The sequence below is a fragment of the Canis lupus genome, chromosome 29 (genome assembly GCF_048164855.1).
Source record: "Canis lupus baileyi chromosome 29, mCanLup2.hap1, whole genome shotgun sequence".
Classification (NCBI taxonomy): Eukaryota; Metazoa; Chordata; class Mammalia; order Carnivora; family Canidae; genus Canis; species Canis lupus.
Genome location: NC_132866.1, coordinates 37,128,015 through 37,147,518, shown reverse-complemented (window position 1 = coordinate 37,147,518; position 19,504 = coordinate 37,128,015). Strand labels below are relative to the sequence as shown.

General features: G+C 36.8%; 1 protein-coding gene across 4 annotated transcripts in view; it reads right to left on the bottom strand.

Annotated features, from left to right (window-relative positions):
• Window positions 1-19,504, bottom strand: part of BMS1 (BMS1 ribosome biogenesis factor) — a 57,291-nt gene that overhangs the window by 27,410 nt on the left and 10,377 nt on the right. For all 4 annotated transcript variants that reach the window (XM_072806175.1, XM_072806172.1, XM_072806173.1 and 1 more), the window contains exons 8-13: window positions 19,207-19,400; window positions 16,980-17,119; window positions 14,679-15,445; window positions 14,387-14,488; window positions 13,509-13,666; window positions 7,415-7,496 (exon numbers count right to left, since the gene is read on the bottom strand). In XM_072806175.1, the coding sequence (XP_072662276.1) occupies window positions 7,415-7,496; window positions 13,509-13,666; window positions 14,387-14,488; window positions 14,679-15,445; window positions 16,980-17,119; window positions 19,207-19,400 (1,443 nt within the window). The remainder of the gene's footprint in view (window positions 1-7,414; window positions 7,497-13,508; window positions 13,667-14,386; window positions 14,489-14,678; window positions 15,446-16,979; window positions 17,120-19,206; window positions 19,401-19,504) is intronic.

Here is a 19,504-nt window from a genome sequence, read left to right as displayed (position 1 = left end):
TCAGACCATAATGCCTTGAAATTAGAACTAAATCACAACAAGAAGTTTGGAAGGACCTCAAACACGTGGAGGTGAAGGACCATCCTGCTAAAAGATGAAAGGGTCAACCAGGAAATTAAGGAAGAATTAAAAAGATTCATGGAAACTAATGAGAATGAAGATACAACCTTCAAAATCTTTGGGATGCAGCAAAAGCAGTCCTGAGGGGGAAATACATCGCAATACAAGCATCCATTCAAAAACTGGAAAGAACTCAAATACAAAAGCTCACCTTACACATAAAGGAGCTAGAGAAAAAACAGCAAATAGATCCTACACACAGCAGAAGAAGAGAGTTAATAAAGATTCGAGCAGAACTCAACGAAATCGAGACCAGAAGAACTGTGGAACAGATCAACAGAACCAGGAGTTGGTTCTTTGAAAGAATTAATAAGATAGATAAACCATTAGCCAGCCTTATTAAAAAGAAGAGAGAGAAGACTCAAATTAATAAAATCATGAATGAGAAAGGAGAGATCACTACTAACACCAAGGAAATACAAACGATCTTAAAAACATATTATGAACAGCCATACGCCAATAAATTAGGCAATCTAGAAGAAATGGACGCATTCCTGGAAAGCCACAAACTACCAAAACTGGAACAGGAAGAAATAGAAAAACTGAACAGGCCAATAACCCGGGAGGAAATTGAAGCAATCATCAAAACCTCCCAAGACACAAAAATCCAGGGCCAGATGGCTTCCCAGGCGAATTCTATCAAGCGATTAAAGAAGAAACCATACCTATTCTACTAAAGCTCTTTGGAAAGATAGAAAGAGATGGAGTACTTCCAAATTCGTTCTATGAGGCCAGCATCACCTTAATTCCAAAACCAGACAAAGACCCCACCAAAAAGGAGAATTACAGACCAATATCCCTGATGAACATGGATGCAAAAATTCTCAACAAGATACTAGCCAATAGGATCCAACAGTATATTAAGAAAATTATTCACCATGACCAAGTAGGATTTATCCCCGGGACACAGGCTGGTTCAACACTCGTAAAACAATCAATGTGATTCATCATATCAGCAAGAGAAAAACCAAGAACCATATGATCCTCTCATTAGATGCAGAGAAAGCATTTGACAAAATACAGCATCCATTCCTGATCAAAACTCTTCAGAGTGTAGGGATAGAGGGAACATTCCTCAACATCTTAAAAGCCATCTACGAGAAGCCCACAGCAAATATCATTCTCAATGGGGAAGCACTGGGAGCCTTTCCCCCAAGATCAGGAACAAGACAGGGATGTCCACTCTCACCACTGCTATTCAGCATAGTACTGGAAGTCCTAGCCTCAGCAATCAGACAACAAAAAGACATTAAAGGCATTCAAATTGGCAAAGAAGAAGTCAAACTCTCCCTCTTCGCCGATGACATGATACTCTACATAGAAAACCCAAAAGCCTCCACCCCAAGATTGCTAGAACTCATACAGCAATTTGGCAGCGTGGCAGGATACAAAATCAATGCCCAGAAATCAGTGGCATTTCTATACACTAACAATGAGACTGAAGAAAGAGAAATTAAGGAGTCAATCCCATTTACAATTGCACCCAAAAGCATAAGATACCTAGGAATAAACCTAACCAAAGAGGTAAAGGATCTATACCCTAAAAACTATAGAACACTTCTGAAAGAAATCGAGGAAGACACAAAAAGATGGAAAAATATTCCATGCTCATGGATTGGCAGAATTAATATTGTGAAAATGTCAATGTTACCCAGGGCAATTTACACGTTTAATGCAATCCCTATCAAAATACCATGGACTTTTTTCAGAGTTAGAACAAATTATTTTAAGATTTGTGTGGAATCAGAAAAGACCCCGAATAGCCAGGGGAATTTTAAAAAAGAAAACCATATCTGGGGGTATCACAATGTCAGATTTCAGGTTGTACTACAAAGCTGTGGTCATCAAGACAGTGTGGTACTGGCACAAAAACAGACACATAGATCAATGGAACAGAATAGAGAACCCAGAAGTGGACCCTGAACTTTATGGTCAAGTAATATTCAATAAAGAAGGAAAGACTATCCATTGGAAGAAAGACCATCTCTTCAATAAATGGTGCTGGGAAAATTGGACATCCACATGCAGAATGAAACTAGACCACTCTCTTTCACCATACACAAAGATAAACTCAAAATGGATGAAAGATCTAAATGTGAGACAAGATTCCATCAAAATCCTAGAGGAGAACACAGGCAACACCCTTTTTGAACTCGGCCACAGTAACTTCTTGCAAGATACATCCACGAAGGCAAAAGAAACAAAAGCAAAAATGAACTATTGGGACTTCATCAAGATAAGAAGCTTTTGCACAGCAAAGGATACAGTCAACAAAACTCAAAGACAACCTACAGAATGGGAGAAGATATTTGCAAATGACGTATCAGATAAAGGGCTAGTTTCCAAGATCTATGAAGAACTTATTAAACTCAACACCAAAGAAACAAACAATCCAATCATGAAACGGGCAAAAGACATGAAGAGAAATCTCACAGAGGAAGACATAGACATGGCCAACATGCACATGAGAAAATGCTCCGCATCACTTGCCATCAGGGAAATACAAATCAAAACCACAATGAGATACCACCTCACACCAGTGAGAATGGGGAACATTAACAAGACAGGAAACCACAAATGTTGGAGAGGATGCGGAGAAAGGGAACCCTCTTACACTGTTGGTGGGAATGTGAACTGGTGCAGCCACTCTGGAAAACTGTGTGGAGGTTCCTCAAAGAGTTAAAAATAGACCTGCCCTACGACCCAGCAATTGCACTGTTGGGGATTTACCCCAAAGATACAGATGCAATGAAACGCCGGAACACCTGCACCCCAATGTTTATAGCAGCAATGGCCACAATAGCCACTCTGTGGAAGGAGCCTCGGTGTCCATTGAAAGATGAATGGATAAGGAAGATGTGGTTTATGTATACAATGGAATATTACTCAGCCATTAGAAACGACAAATACCCACCATTTGCTTCAACGTAGATGGAACTGGAGGGTATTATGCTGAGTGAAGTCAATCGGAGAAGGACAAACATTATATGTTCTCATTCATTTGGGGAATATAAATAATAGTGAAAGGGAATATAAGGGAAGGGAGAAGAAATGTGTGGGAAATATCAGAAAGGGTGACAGACCATAAAGACTCCTAACTCTTGGGAAACGAACTAGGGATGATGGAAGGGGAGGAGGGTGGGGGGTGGGGGTGAATGGGTGACGGGCACTGAAGGGGGCACTTGACGGAATGAGCACTGGGTGTTATTCTGTATGTTGGTAAATTGAACACCAATAAAAAATAAATTAAAAAAAGAAAAAAAAACCTGTACATAGGGGATCCCTGGGTGGCTCAGCAGTTGGGTGCCTGCCTTCGGCCCAGGGCATGATCCTGGAGTCCCAGGATTGAGTCCCACATCGGGCTCCCTGCATAGAGCTTGCTTCTCCCTCTGCCTGTGTTTCTCATGAATAAATAAATAAAATCTTAAAAAAAAAAAACAACCTGTACATAAATGTTCATAGTAGTTCAATTCTCAACAGCTAAGAACTGGAAACAACCCAGATATACTTTAGTGGGTGAATGGTTAAACTGCTATATCCATACCAGGGAATGCTACTCTGCAATAAAAAGGAATCAACTACAGTCGTATGCAACAACTTGGATGAACCTCTCTAGGGAATTAAGATGAATAGAAAAAAAAATCAATCATAAAAAGTTACATACAATATGATGTTTATTTAACACTCTTAAAAATTATAAAATTAGAGAAATGAAAAACAGGCAAGTGGTTGACAGGTGGGAACCTGGAGATGGGTGATAGCAAGGAGCTAATAAATGTGTTCATAAAAGAGCAATACAAGGTATCCTACTATGGTGATGAAAATGTTCTTTTATCATAATTGTTTATAGACACATAAACCTATACGTGTGATAAAATAGCATAGAACTAAACACATATAGACAAAACACATGAGCACAAGTAAAACTGGGAAAATTATAGAGTAGTGGATGGTATCAACATTAACATTTAGGTTGTGGTCTTGTACTATATATGACATAGTACAAGATATAAGAGATCTCTCCATGTTAGTTCTTAGACATGCATGTCAATTTAATTCAGTCTACAATTATCTCAAAACAAGAAGTTTATTAGATAAAAAAAAAAACCACCAATTTTTCTTCTAGAAATAGAAAAGATTCTGAAGTTCAGAGGGAAAAATAAGCAAAATCAGGACAAAGCAAGGATGTCTATTTGGACTTCTAATCAATGTTGTACTGGAAGTTTAAGCCTGTGTCAAGACAAGAAAAATAATAAGTCATCCAGATAGGAAAGAAAAAAGTGAAACTGTCTTTATTTATTTATTTTTTAGTAAAACGGTCTTTATTTTTTATTTTATTTTTTTTGTAAAATGGTCTTTAATCACAGATTATATGTCTTTGTAGAAAAATTTTGTGAAATATACAAAAAAAGAAGCTATATATAACTAATGAGTGATTTGGCAAGGCTGCAGGATAGAAGATCAATATCCAAAAATCATGCTTCTATGTATTTATAACAAATGCCAACTGAAATTAAAATATCATTTAAATATTAATTATAATAATATTGCATACTTAGGGATACATTTGTCAAGAGATAAGAACTCTATCCTGAAAACATTGCTGAGATAAATTAAAAACCAAAATAAATGGAGAGACTTACTATGTTCACAAGTCAGAAAATTCAATATTGCTAAAATGTCAATTTCCCCAAAATTTTTTTTACAAATTCCATGAAATCCTAATCAAAACTGCAGGGAGCTTTTGTTGGTAGCAATTGGCAAGCTGATTTTAAAATGTATCTGAAAGTGCAAGGGACCCAAAACAGTCAAAACAATTTTGGAAAAAGAATAAAGTTTGAAGACATAAACTACCCTATTTTAAGATTAATTATAAAGCGATAATTAATCAAGACAGTCAAATATTGATATAAAAATAAACAAACACAGGGGCGCCTAGGTGGCTCAGTTGGTTAAGCATCCAACCTCTTGATTTCTGCTCAGGTCATGATCTTCCACTCATGATCCTGGCATCTAGCCCTGTGTCAGACTCCATGCTCAGTGTGGAGTCTGCTTGGGATTCTCCACCCCCCCCCCAACCCTCTGCCCACTTGCACGTGCACTCTCTCTCTCTCTAAAATAAATGAAATCTTTAAAATAAATAAATATATGAATGAAACAGAATGGAGTCCAGAAATACTCGCCCATATATAGTTAACAAATGAAAGGCAATTTAGTGTGGGTAAAGAATAGTCTTTTAACAAATAATACTGGAAAAAGTGGATATCCAGAAGCAAGAAAAAGGAAAAGAAACCTTGATCCATATCTAATACCACATAAAAAATTAACTCAAAATGGATCACATACTTAAACATAGACCTAAAACCTAAGAGTCACAGAAGAAAATATCTGAGAAAATCTTCATGACCTTAAGTGGGGCAAAGATTTTTCAGATACATTATCAAAAGCACAATCCATTAAAAAAAAAAGTTGGCCTTCATCAAAATTAAAAACCTGTGCTCTGCAAAAGACACTGCTAAAAATATGAAAAGACAAACCACATACTGGGCAAAAATAATTAAAAGTACAAGTGATAAAGGACTTAAATAAATTAAATAGATTAAAATATTGGACAAGAGATTTGAACACTTCACCAAAGAGATGGAAAATAAGCACACAAAAATGCTCAGCATCATTAATCATTAGGAAAATACACATTAAAACCATGAGATATTATTTAACACCCAAAGACCAAAACTGAAAAGAATGACTGACCATATCGAGTATTGGCAAGGATGTGGAATAACTGGAAGTCTCAAAAAGTGCTAATGGCAATACAAAATGGTACAACCACTTAGGAAAACAATTTGGGGGGCACCTAGGTGGCTCAGTCAGTTAAGCATCTGCTTTCAGCTCAGGTCATGATCCCAGGGTCCTTGGATGGAGCCCCACATCAGGCTCCCTGCTCAGCAGGGGTCTACTTCTCCCTCTCCCTCTATGCTCTCTCTCTCAAGTAAATAAATAAATATCTTAAAAAAATAAAAAATAAAAAGGAAAACATTTTGGCTATTTCTTTAAAAATTATACATCTACCATATGATCCATTTAGCCCACTCTGAGGTATGGACTCAAGAGAAATGGAGGCAGTTATCACACAAAAACTCATACAAGAATGTACACAGGAGACTTATTTGCAATAGCCAAATTCCAGAAATAACCTAAATGTCACCAACAGGTGAAGAGATAAACTGCAGTGCAACATACAATGGAATACTACTAATAAAAGAAATCAACTATTCAGCAATAAAAAGGAACGAAAATGCAACAAGATGGAGTATTTCAAAATAATTATGCTGATAGAAGTTAAAGAATATCCCATTAGAAAAATGAGCAAAGAACACAAAGAATTCAGCAAAGAAATGCCAGAGCCAATATATCATAAGTATTCTCTTACTAGTAATCAAAAGAATGTCAGTCATAAATACAAGAAGAAACAATTTTCACTTATCAAATTGCCAAAAATATTTTTATGGGTAGTATTCAATATTGAATGAAAGCGGTAAAATGTGAGTACAATGCTTATGGGCACATAAATAAGCACAATTTTCTGAAAAACCTTTTGGCAGTTGTTGTCCATAAAAATGACTCAACAATTCTAACTTTTATGAATCTAACTTAGAAAATAAAAAAATGTGATCTAAGAGTTTTTTAAAGGTGGTCCAATGCAGTTATTTATAATATGGACAAAGTTATTTATAACATGGACATTGTTTAAATGAGAAACTGAATTAACTTAGGATATGATAGAGTTAAATCATAAACATTAAACCTCTGAAAAAAATTTAATGATGCAATTTATATAAGGCAGGATTATAACTAGAAATTTTAAAAATTTGTAAATGACTGAAAGGAAATAACCTCAAAAAATTAACAAAGGTTTTTTTAACAGATGGTGAAGGTTATGGTATGACATGAACTTTTTATTCTAGATGTTCTACAATGTGTGACACCTTCATTATTAAAAGAAAAATGTTATTTGAGTATATTTTTCATGCACACAAAAATTCATTTTTAACACATGATAAAGTTTATGGAAAGCCTCCCATTTTTCTTTAAGGTCTCTATCTAATAAGTCAGTTAACTAAGGGAAGAAAATAAGATCATCATAAAAAGAAGAACCAGAATATTACCCATAAACTCTTCCATCAGCATTCCCCAAAGCACTTCACATTTGTGTATTATTTCTAACTTTTAAAGATACGGAATAAAATGTAGAGAAGACAGTCTTTTCTGAAGAACATGGCCCTTTACTTACCATCTTCTGCTAAAATCTTGGCTGCATCTTTATCTTCTTCCCACTTCCCAGTCACGAAGCAATCTCTGATACTGTTCATAACCTTACACAGAAAAGTCAGCACTTAGTTGATATACTCCAATCACTCAATAAAACAATTGCCATTAAAACCGTAGTAGGTGGGGTGCCTGGGTGGCTCAGTGGTTGAGCATCTGTCTTCAGCTCAGGTTGTGATCCCAGGGTCCTGGGATGGAGCCCTGCATCAGGCTCCCCAGAGGGAGCCTGCTTCTCCCTCTGTCCATGTCTCTGTCTCTCTGTCTCATGAATAAATAAATAAAATCTTAAAAAAAAAAAAATAGTCGGTGACAACTTGCCTTTAAATACTTTTCAAGAGGGCAGCCTGGGTGGCTCAGAGGTTTAGCACCTCCTTCGGCCCAGGGCGTGATCCTGAAGACCCTGGATCAAATCCTACGTCAGGCTCCCTGTATGGAGCCTGCTTCTCCCTCTGCCTGTGTCTCTGCCCACTTCTCTCTCTTTCTGTCTCTCATGAATGAATGAATGAATGAATGAATGAATAAATAAATAAATAAATAAATAAATAAGATAGATAAATCAATCTTAAAAAAAAAAGACTTTTTAAGACACATTTTTTTGGAAATTCTCATTCCAAGTAGACAAGTGAAATAACTTTATCTTTGATATAGATGGTATAACCATAAAGGTAAAGACTTAAATGTCCTAACATTAAGCAGTGGATGAAGAGGTACTATTAGCTCATTGACCTCTCATAAGTAAACAAACAGATACTCACTAATACAACTGATTTTCAAAGTTTATTAGTGTTCCTGAGGCAATGCAGACAGTATTTAGAAAGTTGGTCTTACCATTTGTTAATCCAGACTTATTGTGGCTATTTGAAAATTTAATTATTTGACCAATGATAATATTCTGACAAAGACTAAATGTCCTGGATAATAACAGGGCAGAAAGTACTGATGAGGTTCCCAGTCTCAGACCTGCTAGATCATCTAGTATATACATGTAGTGGATGTTGGGTGCCCTGCTTAAATATAAAGTAAAACTTTATATACAACTCTGTTTCAGAATCTCTTTCCTTGGGGAAACTGACCTAAGACAGCACATGTCATTCAATGCCAAGACTTCAAAAGTACACTTATAGAAATCTTCAGATAGGTCATCTCAATCACATTTTGGTCATGAATCATATTTTTCTCACTCTCAAAGAAAAGCTTTGAGACTAGCATTACCATGGATGCAAAAGCAAATCTGTTCATTTACTCATTCCTATCATCATCACTCACTAAATATTTACCGAACATCTGCTCTATACCAAGAAGGTTTGTAGGCACTGAAGGATGGCAAACTGTTAAAAAAAAAAAAAAAAGAAATCCTTACTTTCATGAAGATTCACAATTGATTTCAGGAAACCAAAGACCAAAAAAACTAAAAAATAGACCCTCTGTAATAAAAACAATAAACAAACCAAGAATAGAAGGGAACTTCCTCTATCTGGTAAAGAGCACCCATAAAAAACCCACAGCTAGCATTATACTAAGTGGTTAAAACTGAGAACTTTCCCCCTAAGATCAGGAGTAAGACAAGGCTGTCTCTTCTCACTACTTCTATTCAACACCATATTAGACATTCTAGCTAAGACAGTTAGGCAAGAAATAGAAATAAAGGTATCTATTTTTTTTAAGTTTTTATTCATTCATTCATGAGAGACAGAGGGAAAGGCAGAGACAAAGGCAAGAAGCATGCTTCCCACAGGGAACCTGATGTGGGACTTGATCCCAGGATCCCAACCTAAGCCAAAGGCAGACGCCCAACCACTGAACCACCCAGGTGCCCAAGGCATCTACTTTAGAAAGTTAAACTACTTCTATTCATAAATGATACGATCTTATATATAAAAAATCCTAGGAATCCTCTGAAAAACTTTCGGAAAAAATGAGTTTAGTGGGGTTGCAAAATACTAGATTAATATATAACAACAAATTTTATTTCTATACACTAACAATGAACAATCCAAACACGAAATTGAGAAAACAGTTACAATGGCACTAAAAACAATAAAATACTAGGAATAAATTCAATAAAAGAAATGCAAAGCATATACTCTGATAACTACAAAATCTTCTTGAAAGAAATCAAAGATCTAAATAAATGGAAAGGCATCCCACACTAATGGAACAGAAGACTTAATATTGTTAAGATATCAATACTATCCAAAGTGATCTAAAGATTCAACACAATCCCTATTAAAATCCCAACTTGTTTCTTTGGAGAAATAGGAAAGCTGATCCTACAATATAGAAAACCCAAGGGATCTAGAATAGGCAAGACAATCTTAAAAAAGAACAAAGCTGGAGGACTCGCATTTTCCAATTTCAAAACATACTACAAAGCAGTAGTAATCAGTCAGGTACAAGCATAAAGAAAGATATAAGTCAGTGAAATATAATTAGGAGTCCATAAATAAATCCTCGTACCTATGGTCAAGTGATTTTCATTCAGAGCGTCAAGACAAGGGAATGGGGAGAATAGACTCTTCAACAAATGGTGTTAGGACATTGGATATAAGAATGAAGTTGACCTTACTTCACACCAAATACTAAAATCAACTTGAAATGGATCAATGACCTAAATGTAAGAACTAAACTAAATGAAAACATAGGAGTGAAGCTTCAGGATCTCGGATTCAGCAATGGTTTCTTAGATTTGATACCAAACGGGGATCCCTGGGTGGCGCAGCGGTTTAGCGCTTGCCTTTGGCCCGGGGCATGATCCTGGAGACCTGGGATCAAATCCCACGTCGGGCTCCCGGTGCATGGAGCCTGCTTCTCCCCCTGCCTATGTCTCTGCCTCTCTCTCTCTCTCTCTGTGTGACTATCATAAATAAATTAAAAAAAAAAAAAAAAAAAAAGATTTGATACCAAACATAAACAGCAGAAATATAAGTTAAACCTCATCAAAATGTAAAACTTTGTTGGGGAACCTGGGTGGCTCAGTCATTTAAGTGTCTGCCTTTGGCCCAGGTCATGATCTCAGGGTTCTGGGATCCAGCCTCGCATGGGGCTCCCTGCTCAGCAGGCAGCCTACTCCTCCATCCCCCTCTGCACTTTCCCTCCCACCCCGCACAAACTCATGCTCTCTTTCACGCACTCACTCTAATTAATAATAAAATCTTTTTAAAAAATTTTATTTTATGTGCTGCCGAAGCGAGCACTTTAAAAAAACTTTTAAATTTTGCACTTCAAAGGGCACAGAAAAGACAACCTACAGAATTTGTAAATCATATATCTGACAAATTGAATATATAAAAACTCTTACAACTCAATGACAAAAAACACAATTTTTAAAATGAGCAAACCAATTGAACAGACATTTCTTCAAGTGGCCAGTAAGCACATGAAAAGATGCCTAATATCATTAGCTATCAGAAAAAGGCAAATCAAAACTGTAGTGAGGTACTACTTCATACCAACAGAATGGCCATAATAATAATAATTAAAAGAACAGGTAATAACAAGTGTTGGTGAGGATGTAGAGAAATCAGAAGCCACATACACTGCTGGTGGAAATGTAGCTACTTCTGAAAAGAAAAATGGGGGAAAATAAGAAGGAAAAATTTGTTTTCAGTAATCATATTAACAGTAATGTGTAAAAAAGAAACAGTAACATGTGTAATGTTATTCTGACACTATTTTGTGCATAAGTGGGATAAAGCAAATTACACACTTTTCTAATTTCATCATCTTCAGAGTCAAATGGAATTAATTCCCCAGTGGAAAAACAGACAAATGTAAGCTAAAAGAGTTTAAATAAGAACCTTACAATTCTGAATCTGAATTGGAAATAACTATATGAATTCTCCTAGCTCTGGTCACTGAAAGGCCTAGAAACAATGACCAATTCATAGCAGTGTGTATTCCTATGTCTAGATTATGACACCAGAATATCACTCTGCACTAAAAGAAATCAGGACTTCTTATGGCTGCTTCCAAGTCGGGCATCAGAAATGTAGATGATGATCCTGGAACACCTCATCATATCAGATGGCAAAGAAGCAATCAAACACTACTAGGAGAATGTGTCAAAGAATTCAGAAACCAACTTAAAGAGACTCCCACTGGCCAGAAATGGGATAAATATGAGTATCCATAAGGATAACAAGTTCAGTGGAAGGAAATAATTATATTAAATTCTATGAGTTCAAAATGATACTTAAAAAGAAAGAAAAAAGAGTCACCTTTGGAGAACCATTCTGCAAACTGATAAAAAGAATCAAGTATTTATCCCGCTCTTACGGAACTAAGTAACCAAATAGTAGATGAGGGGAAGTTTCTCTTTATAGAAATATTCCAGACAATAAACAGTAATTTGAACAGAATATCACCATTTTACATCCTTAATAAATTAATGGATCCAGGCATTGAAGATCAACAGATTTTAACATCATAAGATGATTTTATGTGCCTCCTAATGCACAAACACCATCATCTAGGAAGCAATCTTCCCCTAAATAAAAACCAAACCTAAATCTAATCAAATCTCTAGATGTCCATTGGGTAGCTACAACCACATGGTTATTTAAATTCTAATGAATTAAGATTAAATAAAATTAAAATAAAATTAAAATTTAGTTCTTCTGTCTTACTAGCTATACTTAAAGTATTCAACAGACACAAGTAGCCACAATGGATACTCAATGATCTATAGATCATTTCCATTTCCATCATCACAGACAGTTCTATTAGTATTGCTTTGCATCATTTTACAGGAAATACAGAAGAGAAGAGCCTGATAAACTGCAAATAAGGATGTAATGCAATCCACAAAAACCAGAATATAAGAAACTCTACACATCAAACACTTAGTTTCTTAAACAAATAAAATATAAGGGAAAAAAAAAGATGGATGGAGGGGACTGTAAATTAAGAAAAAGGAAAGGCATAGTGAAAAATAAACCCCCCAAAATATGATAAAACGGACAATGGCACAAACTTGGAGGATGAAATTATGAAGAAAAGTAAGAAATGATTACCATAAGAATCATGGTTCCTTCTGCAGGGAGGATAGGATTATCACTGGGACAGACACACGGTGGTTACAGGGGTCCTCACCTATAAATCCATTAACTTAAACAGCTATTTTTATGTAGTTTTCTATAATTTGTATGAAGCTATACTGCAAAAAAAGTTACATGAAATCTCATAAAGTGCTTAAGTGCTACTCATGAATTAAACCAAGTAAAATGGACAGCCCGGGTGGCTCAGCGGTTTAGCACCACCTTCAGCCCAGGGCGTGATCCTGGAGACCCAGGATCGAGTTCCACGTTGGGCTCCCTGCATGGAGCCTGCTTCTCCCTCTGCCTGTGTCTCTGCCTCTCTCTCTGTGTCTTTCATGAATAAATAAATAAAATATTAATAAATAAATAAATAAATAAATAAACAAACAAACAAATAAATAAACCAAGTAATATGATAGTAATCAGGACTCTCTTGAGGAGTGAAATTTAAGCAAAACCAAATGCTCAAAAGAAGCCAGCCTTAAGAACGTCAGAACATTCTAGAAGAGAGAGAGAGAGAAAAAAAAGAACATTCTAGAAGAGAAAACAGAGGGGCACGAGGTCTAAGAAGGGATTAAGCCTTACAAGTTTGAGAACTCAATAAATTTCAGTGTGACTAAAGAATTTTGAGCAGGGGAAGAAAATTTACCAGTGTCATGATTTTTTTGTTTACAAATAGTAGAAATTATAAATGTTAACTCAGGGACATGAGGTATATCCTAGTTATAAAACAAAATATTTCAAATAAATGAAAATTTATGTGCAATGCTTCAAAATAAAGATTAACACTACTATCCACATTTCCTTTCTCCAAAACATATGCATACAGTCTGCCTAAACTCAAAACACGTTATTGTTTGGGATGCATGAAATATCCAGTCCAATATCTGGGGGAATGTCCTATTATCTTATAAAAATGAAAAGCTAATAATAGGTAGGCATTACTGAAATCACATCATCTTCTTTTAGAGCAATTCTCTGATAGTCTCATAAGTCAAACATATGATTCACATTCAACCTTACCTCCTCTAAATCCCAATCATGGGGCGCCTCCACATGAAATCTGGAGCAGTCCAAAGAGTCAAGTTTGTGCTTACATTCTCTTGAAGGCTGACTGACACGAAACAACCCTCCAAGTTCTTCCCTGGTATCACCATCTGCTTCTTCATTATCCTCTGTCACTAAAGAGACCACCATGATGAAAACATGAGAACAAATATTCACCCTAAAGGACCTGGGACTAAGGGTCCCTGTTTGTAGTAAGTAATGTGACGCCCCTGAGTGCATCAGCTACAAAGAAAAGGCCAAGGAACTACTGCTTAATGTGTCTGTAGGACTTAGGCCCTCCTACAAGAAAGCAACAGAGTCCAGTAAGGAAACAGAATGTTGGGGGCTGGGAAAAGGAAGGGGCATTTAAAGGCAGAGCTTTTAATTAGCATAGTTTCTTCTGAAGATGGCAAAGTCTCTAATCACTAAGAGTACTTAGGCAAAACCTGAATAGAATGGAAATCAGTACACAACAATCAGTCAATTCAATGCTCCTAGCTCCCATATACTCTTTTGGCCTTGTTCTAATCAAACAGTAATTGGGAACCACAGCATAAAATGCACCACTTTGTTCTTTTCTGGCACTAAATTCTACCCCCCCCAAAAAATCTCATGAAGGATTTTGTATGGCAGATATAAAATGACATAATGGAGAGTATTCTCATCAAAAGTTTTATAGCAAGCCCATGAGCTGATGACTAAAAATATCTGCCACATATGGAACTATGACAACCAAGGATATCATATGGATTTCAAAAGTACCACTGAAATCCTCCAACCATTTCCTCATCTCCTTTCCAGAAAACGGTCTAAGAAACAAAAACGTTTCTAGATCTGAACCAGAGCTCCCTCACCTGTGCCATAAATAAGTTTTCGAAGGTTTGGAGTTGCTTGTTGCTGCCTCAGAAAGGCCTCAGCTGCCTTCCTGGAAAGGTCTTCCTTCCACTTGAGGGCACCTGAAAGGACCAATGCCAACATCGGTTAAGTGTGTTTATCTGTCCTTTCTGCTTCAAGCTGACTACTCATTCATCCTCAAATCCTTCTGAGTGCAATATTTGAAAAGTTAACAAAATCTCCAAAACAGCAGACTTCCAAATAGAACATTTTCAGTGCCAAGTTCACAAGTTACATTAAATTTAAGCATACCTGAAGTTTCTGTGGAATAGTCGTTTTCTTCCTTGTAATCTTCTTCCTCTTTGAGTAAGTCTTCGACATCACTGGTCTCACCAATTAAGTTCTCTGACCCCAGTCTCTGATCATCAGCCACTTGAGAAGACTTTGGGAACTTTTTCCTAATAACCTCTTCATTTTCTGAATCCTCTTCCTCTGTATTGAGAGAGGAGCTTTCCTCAGTTTCATCTTCAGATGCAAATGCCTCTTCAGCTGTGCAATGGCCTGAATCTGAAATGGTGAGGGTTGCTTTGTTGACTGTCAAAGAACTCTCTAGATTCAAACTCTTACTCAAGCCATTAGTTTGTAAAAGTCCTGCTTTACTATAGTCTCCAACAACTTTAGATTCTGAAATGTCCCTCTCTTCTGCAGGGGAATCCTCTTCTTCACTGCTTTCATCAGCTTCCTCTGCTTCTCCTTCATCCTCTGAGCTCCTCTCAAGGTCATCATCACTGTCAGCAAATGCTGGCAAATCCGCCTCGAGGTCTTCTTCCATCTCCTGGAGTCTCTGGCGTTTGACACCTTTTTCCCTTGCGTACATCATATCCATCATTTCGGTATCTGCTTCATCTTCTGTTTCATCATCACTACAGCTATCATCCAACTTGTCCCCTTCAGACATTTCTTCATCATCTTCATCATTACTATCTCCAGACTCATCTTCTTCATCTCCAAAAATGGCTTTCCGACGCACGCGACCAGTTTTCAGATCCACCTGCTTTTCCTCTTTTGGCATCCACTGCCTATATTACCATGTAAGTACAAAATAATTCAATTTGTACAGTAACTGGCTACGCTAGACATGGCAAGTCAATAATTATGCAAATAGAAGATAATATCAAGGAATGCTAAGGTTTTTTTTTTTTTAAGATTTTATTTATTTATTCATGATAGTCACAGAGAGAGAGAGAGAGGCAGAGACACAGGCAGAGGGAGAAGCGGGCTCCATGCACCGGGAGCCCGATGTGGGACTCGATCCCGAGTCTCCAGGATCGCGCCCTGGGCCAAAGGCAGGCGCCAAACCGCTGCGCCACCCAGGGATCCCGGAATGCTAAGGTTTTAAATAACATAGCACAGAAAAGAATGATTTGATAAACACTGGAATAGATAATAAGCAAACTCATGAAACAGTTCCCTCATCTTCAAAAGAACTTATAGAGAATAAAGAGGTAACCTTTAAATAACAAAAGTCTGGGACACCTGGGTGGCTCAGTGGTGGAGCATCGGCCTTCAGCTCAGGGTGTGATCTCAGGATCCAGGATCAAGTCCCACATCAGGCTCCCCACAGGGAGCCTGCTTCTCCCTCTCTCTCTGTCTCTCTCATGAATAAATGAACAAAATCTTTTAAATAAATAAATAAATGTATGTCTAACATTAGGGAAAAACTGCTCTAAAGGACAGTGAATGTTTGATCAATCTTTTTAGAAAACTGATCATTTCCAAATTGAAACAGATGATCCTTGAATGACTGACTCCAGATCTAAGGCAAGGAAGGTACAAAGTTAAGCCTGGAATACCCTATTGTTTCAGAAAGCTAGGAAATGCTCAAAGGCTAACAAGGAAGTGCCAAAAGGACACACAAGACAGACTGAAGGAACAATCTAGGCATCAGAAAGAATAATAATGGGGTAACAAATGGAATTTTTTAAAAAGTCAATTAGCCAACAGTGATCTTAAAATAAAGAGGTAGAAGTGAGAACTTCTTGTTAAAGAATGTCAATTAACAAACGTAGAAAGAATAACACATTAAGAATACTGTATTTATCATCTATATCATTTGCTACAGGGCAGCAGATAAATTTTTCCAAAACTGTTCCTTTGTTTGTATACATTTATGATAAATTATAAACTAGAAACTGAAAATAGTAAGTTCAATCATTTTCAGGCTGATTTTTATTAGGAGTCACACATAAACCACTAAATAAAACCAAAACACCACCTGAATAAGCTTCCTTACTCTGCTGGGACTAGTATTTGGCCACTAAAAGAAAGCCAAGTAAGAAACCAAAAGCAACTTATAGAAAATATTTTGTGATATGTGAGGAATATTCTGGTCTGCCAAAAACTGAATCCTATATAATATTTCAAGAATATTTCCATGTAAGGTCACATAACTGAAAAGCTCTCAGAAACATGTGTATGTATAAAACAAAGCAAAAACAACGAACAAAAAAACCTGGAATGAATCCCACTAAAATGTTATTTATGGCAGAATGATAGGTGATATAACTTCTATAATATTTTTTTTATGAAAAACCAAAAAAATGGCAAACTTACCCTTGATTATCTATATCTTCTGAGCCCAGTGGTTTGGAATCAGAAAAAAGTGTCACTCTACTTGAAGCCATCTTGGCATCAATAGTGGAATGGGTGGAAATGAGACTCTGTACCAGTTCATGGGTGGGCCTCACCTCGTCCTGTCAAGGCCACCAAGAAAGGGAAAGTGAGGAACATACAAGAATTCTGAAGAGGGACATACTGGTTTCAATCAGTTTCTCAAAATTATCCTAAACATGGTTCCTGAAAACATTTTCTATTGTCTCAAAAAAAAAAAAATCTTAAAGTCTAAATTTGACCTCTGTCTTCATTAAACTTTTCCAAAGTTCATGGAGTATACAACCTGGTAACCTATACACTTAGCTAGAAAAACTTTAAGCGCCAATGCTAATAAACATTTAGTTTGTCCAATATTCCACTGCCAAATAAAGAAATGAAAATTCATTTTTTTAAAAATCCAAAATTTTCACTTCAAGGAATTTACTGCATAGAAAATCCCTCCCAGGGATCCCTGGGTGGCGCAGCGGTTTGGCGCCTGCCTTTGGCCCAGGGCGCGATCCTGGAGACCTGGGATCGAATCCCATGTTGGGCTCCCAGTGCATGGAGCCTGCTTCTCCCTCTGCCTATGTCTCTGCCTCTCTCTCTCTCTCTCTCTCTCTTTGTGACTATCATAAATAAATAAAAATTAAAAAAAAAAAAAAAGAAAAAAAGAAAATCCCTCCCAATGACCAAAAACCTCATGTTTGAGGGTGCCAACTGCAGCAATGTTAAAAACAAGGGGAAGTAGGAGTAAACTCCCCCTGTCCAGATTTCCAAGGGTTGGGTTGGTTCAATAAATAAGGTTTATCCAGACAATGAAATACCACACAGCTATAACAAAGACCAAAGCAGCTCTATCAATACTAATAGGGAGCAACGGGATCACATATTCTTAGGTGCCCCTCAAAAGTTGCAAGAGCATTTAAAGTTGGAGCCCATATAAAAAATACTATGGTGTACTTGGGTGGCTCAGTCAGTTAAGCACCCAACTCTTGATCTCAGCTCAGGTCTTGACCTCAGAGTTGTGAGTTCAAGCTCTGTTTTGGGCTCAGGTAGGAAGCCTACTTAAAAAAATTTAAAAATAAAATAAAGAAATATTACTTCTCTCTCTCTCTCACAGACACACAAAGACCATATATATGGATACAAATACATGATATTTACATATAATATTTCAATAATCTAAATATGTAATAAATAGATAAATATGTAAATATTTACAGAAAAAAAAAAGAAATAGACCAAAGAAAGCTAGAAAACACATTGATATTATCTAGGCATACCTTAGAGATATTGTAAGTTTGGTTCTAAACCACCACAATAAAACAAGTCAAATGAATTTTTTAGTTTCCCAGTACATATAGAAATTACGTTTATACTATACTGTAATCTATTAAGTGTACAATAGCATTATGTCTAAAAATGTACATACCAGAGAAAATGAGTGAAAATATCAGGGAGGGTGACAAAACATGAGAGACACCTAACTCTGGGAAATGAACAAGGGGTAGTGGAAGGGGAGTGGGCAGGGTGTTGGGGTGACTGGGTGATGGGCATTGAGGGGGGCACTTGGCGGGATGAGCACTGGGTGTTATGCTATATGCTGGCAAATTGAACTCCAATAAAAAAATAAAAATAAAAAAAATGTACATACCTTAATTAAAAAATATTTTATTGTTAAAAAACGCCAATCATTATTTGAGGTTGCAGTGAGAGCTCATCACTTAGGACAGATACTATAACAAATATAATAATAATGAAAACATTTGAAATATTGTTAGAATTAACATTATGTGACAGAGAAACACAAAGTGAGCAAATGCCTTTGAAAAAAAGGCACCAGCAGACTTATTCGATACAAGGCTGCCACAAACCTTCAATGTGTAAAAAAGGCAATATTGGCGAAATGCAATAAGGCGAAGCACAATAAAATGAGGTATTCTTGTATAAAGAGAGACGGAAAGTACAAGCACCAAACTGCCTGCAATGCTCCCACTAAAAGACCTAGGATCCTGTGTGTCTTGGCAACAGAATGGAGAACATGACTTTTACTTTCTGCCTGGTGCAGTTAAGTATTTTGTACATTTACAATGTACATTGTAGCTTTTACCAAATACAAATACAAAGTTTCAGTATATAAAAGCTGAAGTACATTACAGTACATTACTTCCTATGGCTTTCCTCTCACCAATTCCTGGAAGCCATGGCTGCCACCAAGATCAACATAGACAGCATCTTTGTCATAGAGCACACCACCAACTCCAGACAGAGGTGCATAAACCAACTTCTCCTTCTCATTTAAACAGCGCTTCTTTTGTTGTTCAGGAAGTGCACAGGGGTCCGGGAGGAAACTGACATCACTCACAGCAAAATCTCCTACACCTGGAAGACAGAGGAAGATAGCTTCAGATACAAGTTTATCAACTATCAACAAAAGTAGCCCCCAGTTGGAAGACTTCAACCACAAGTGAATTGTTGGTTACTGG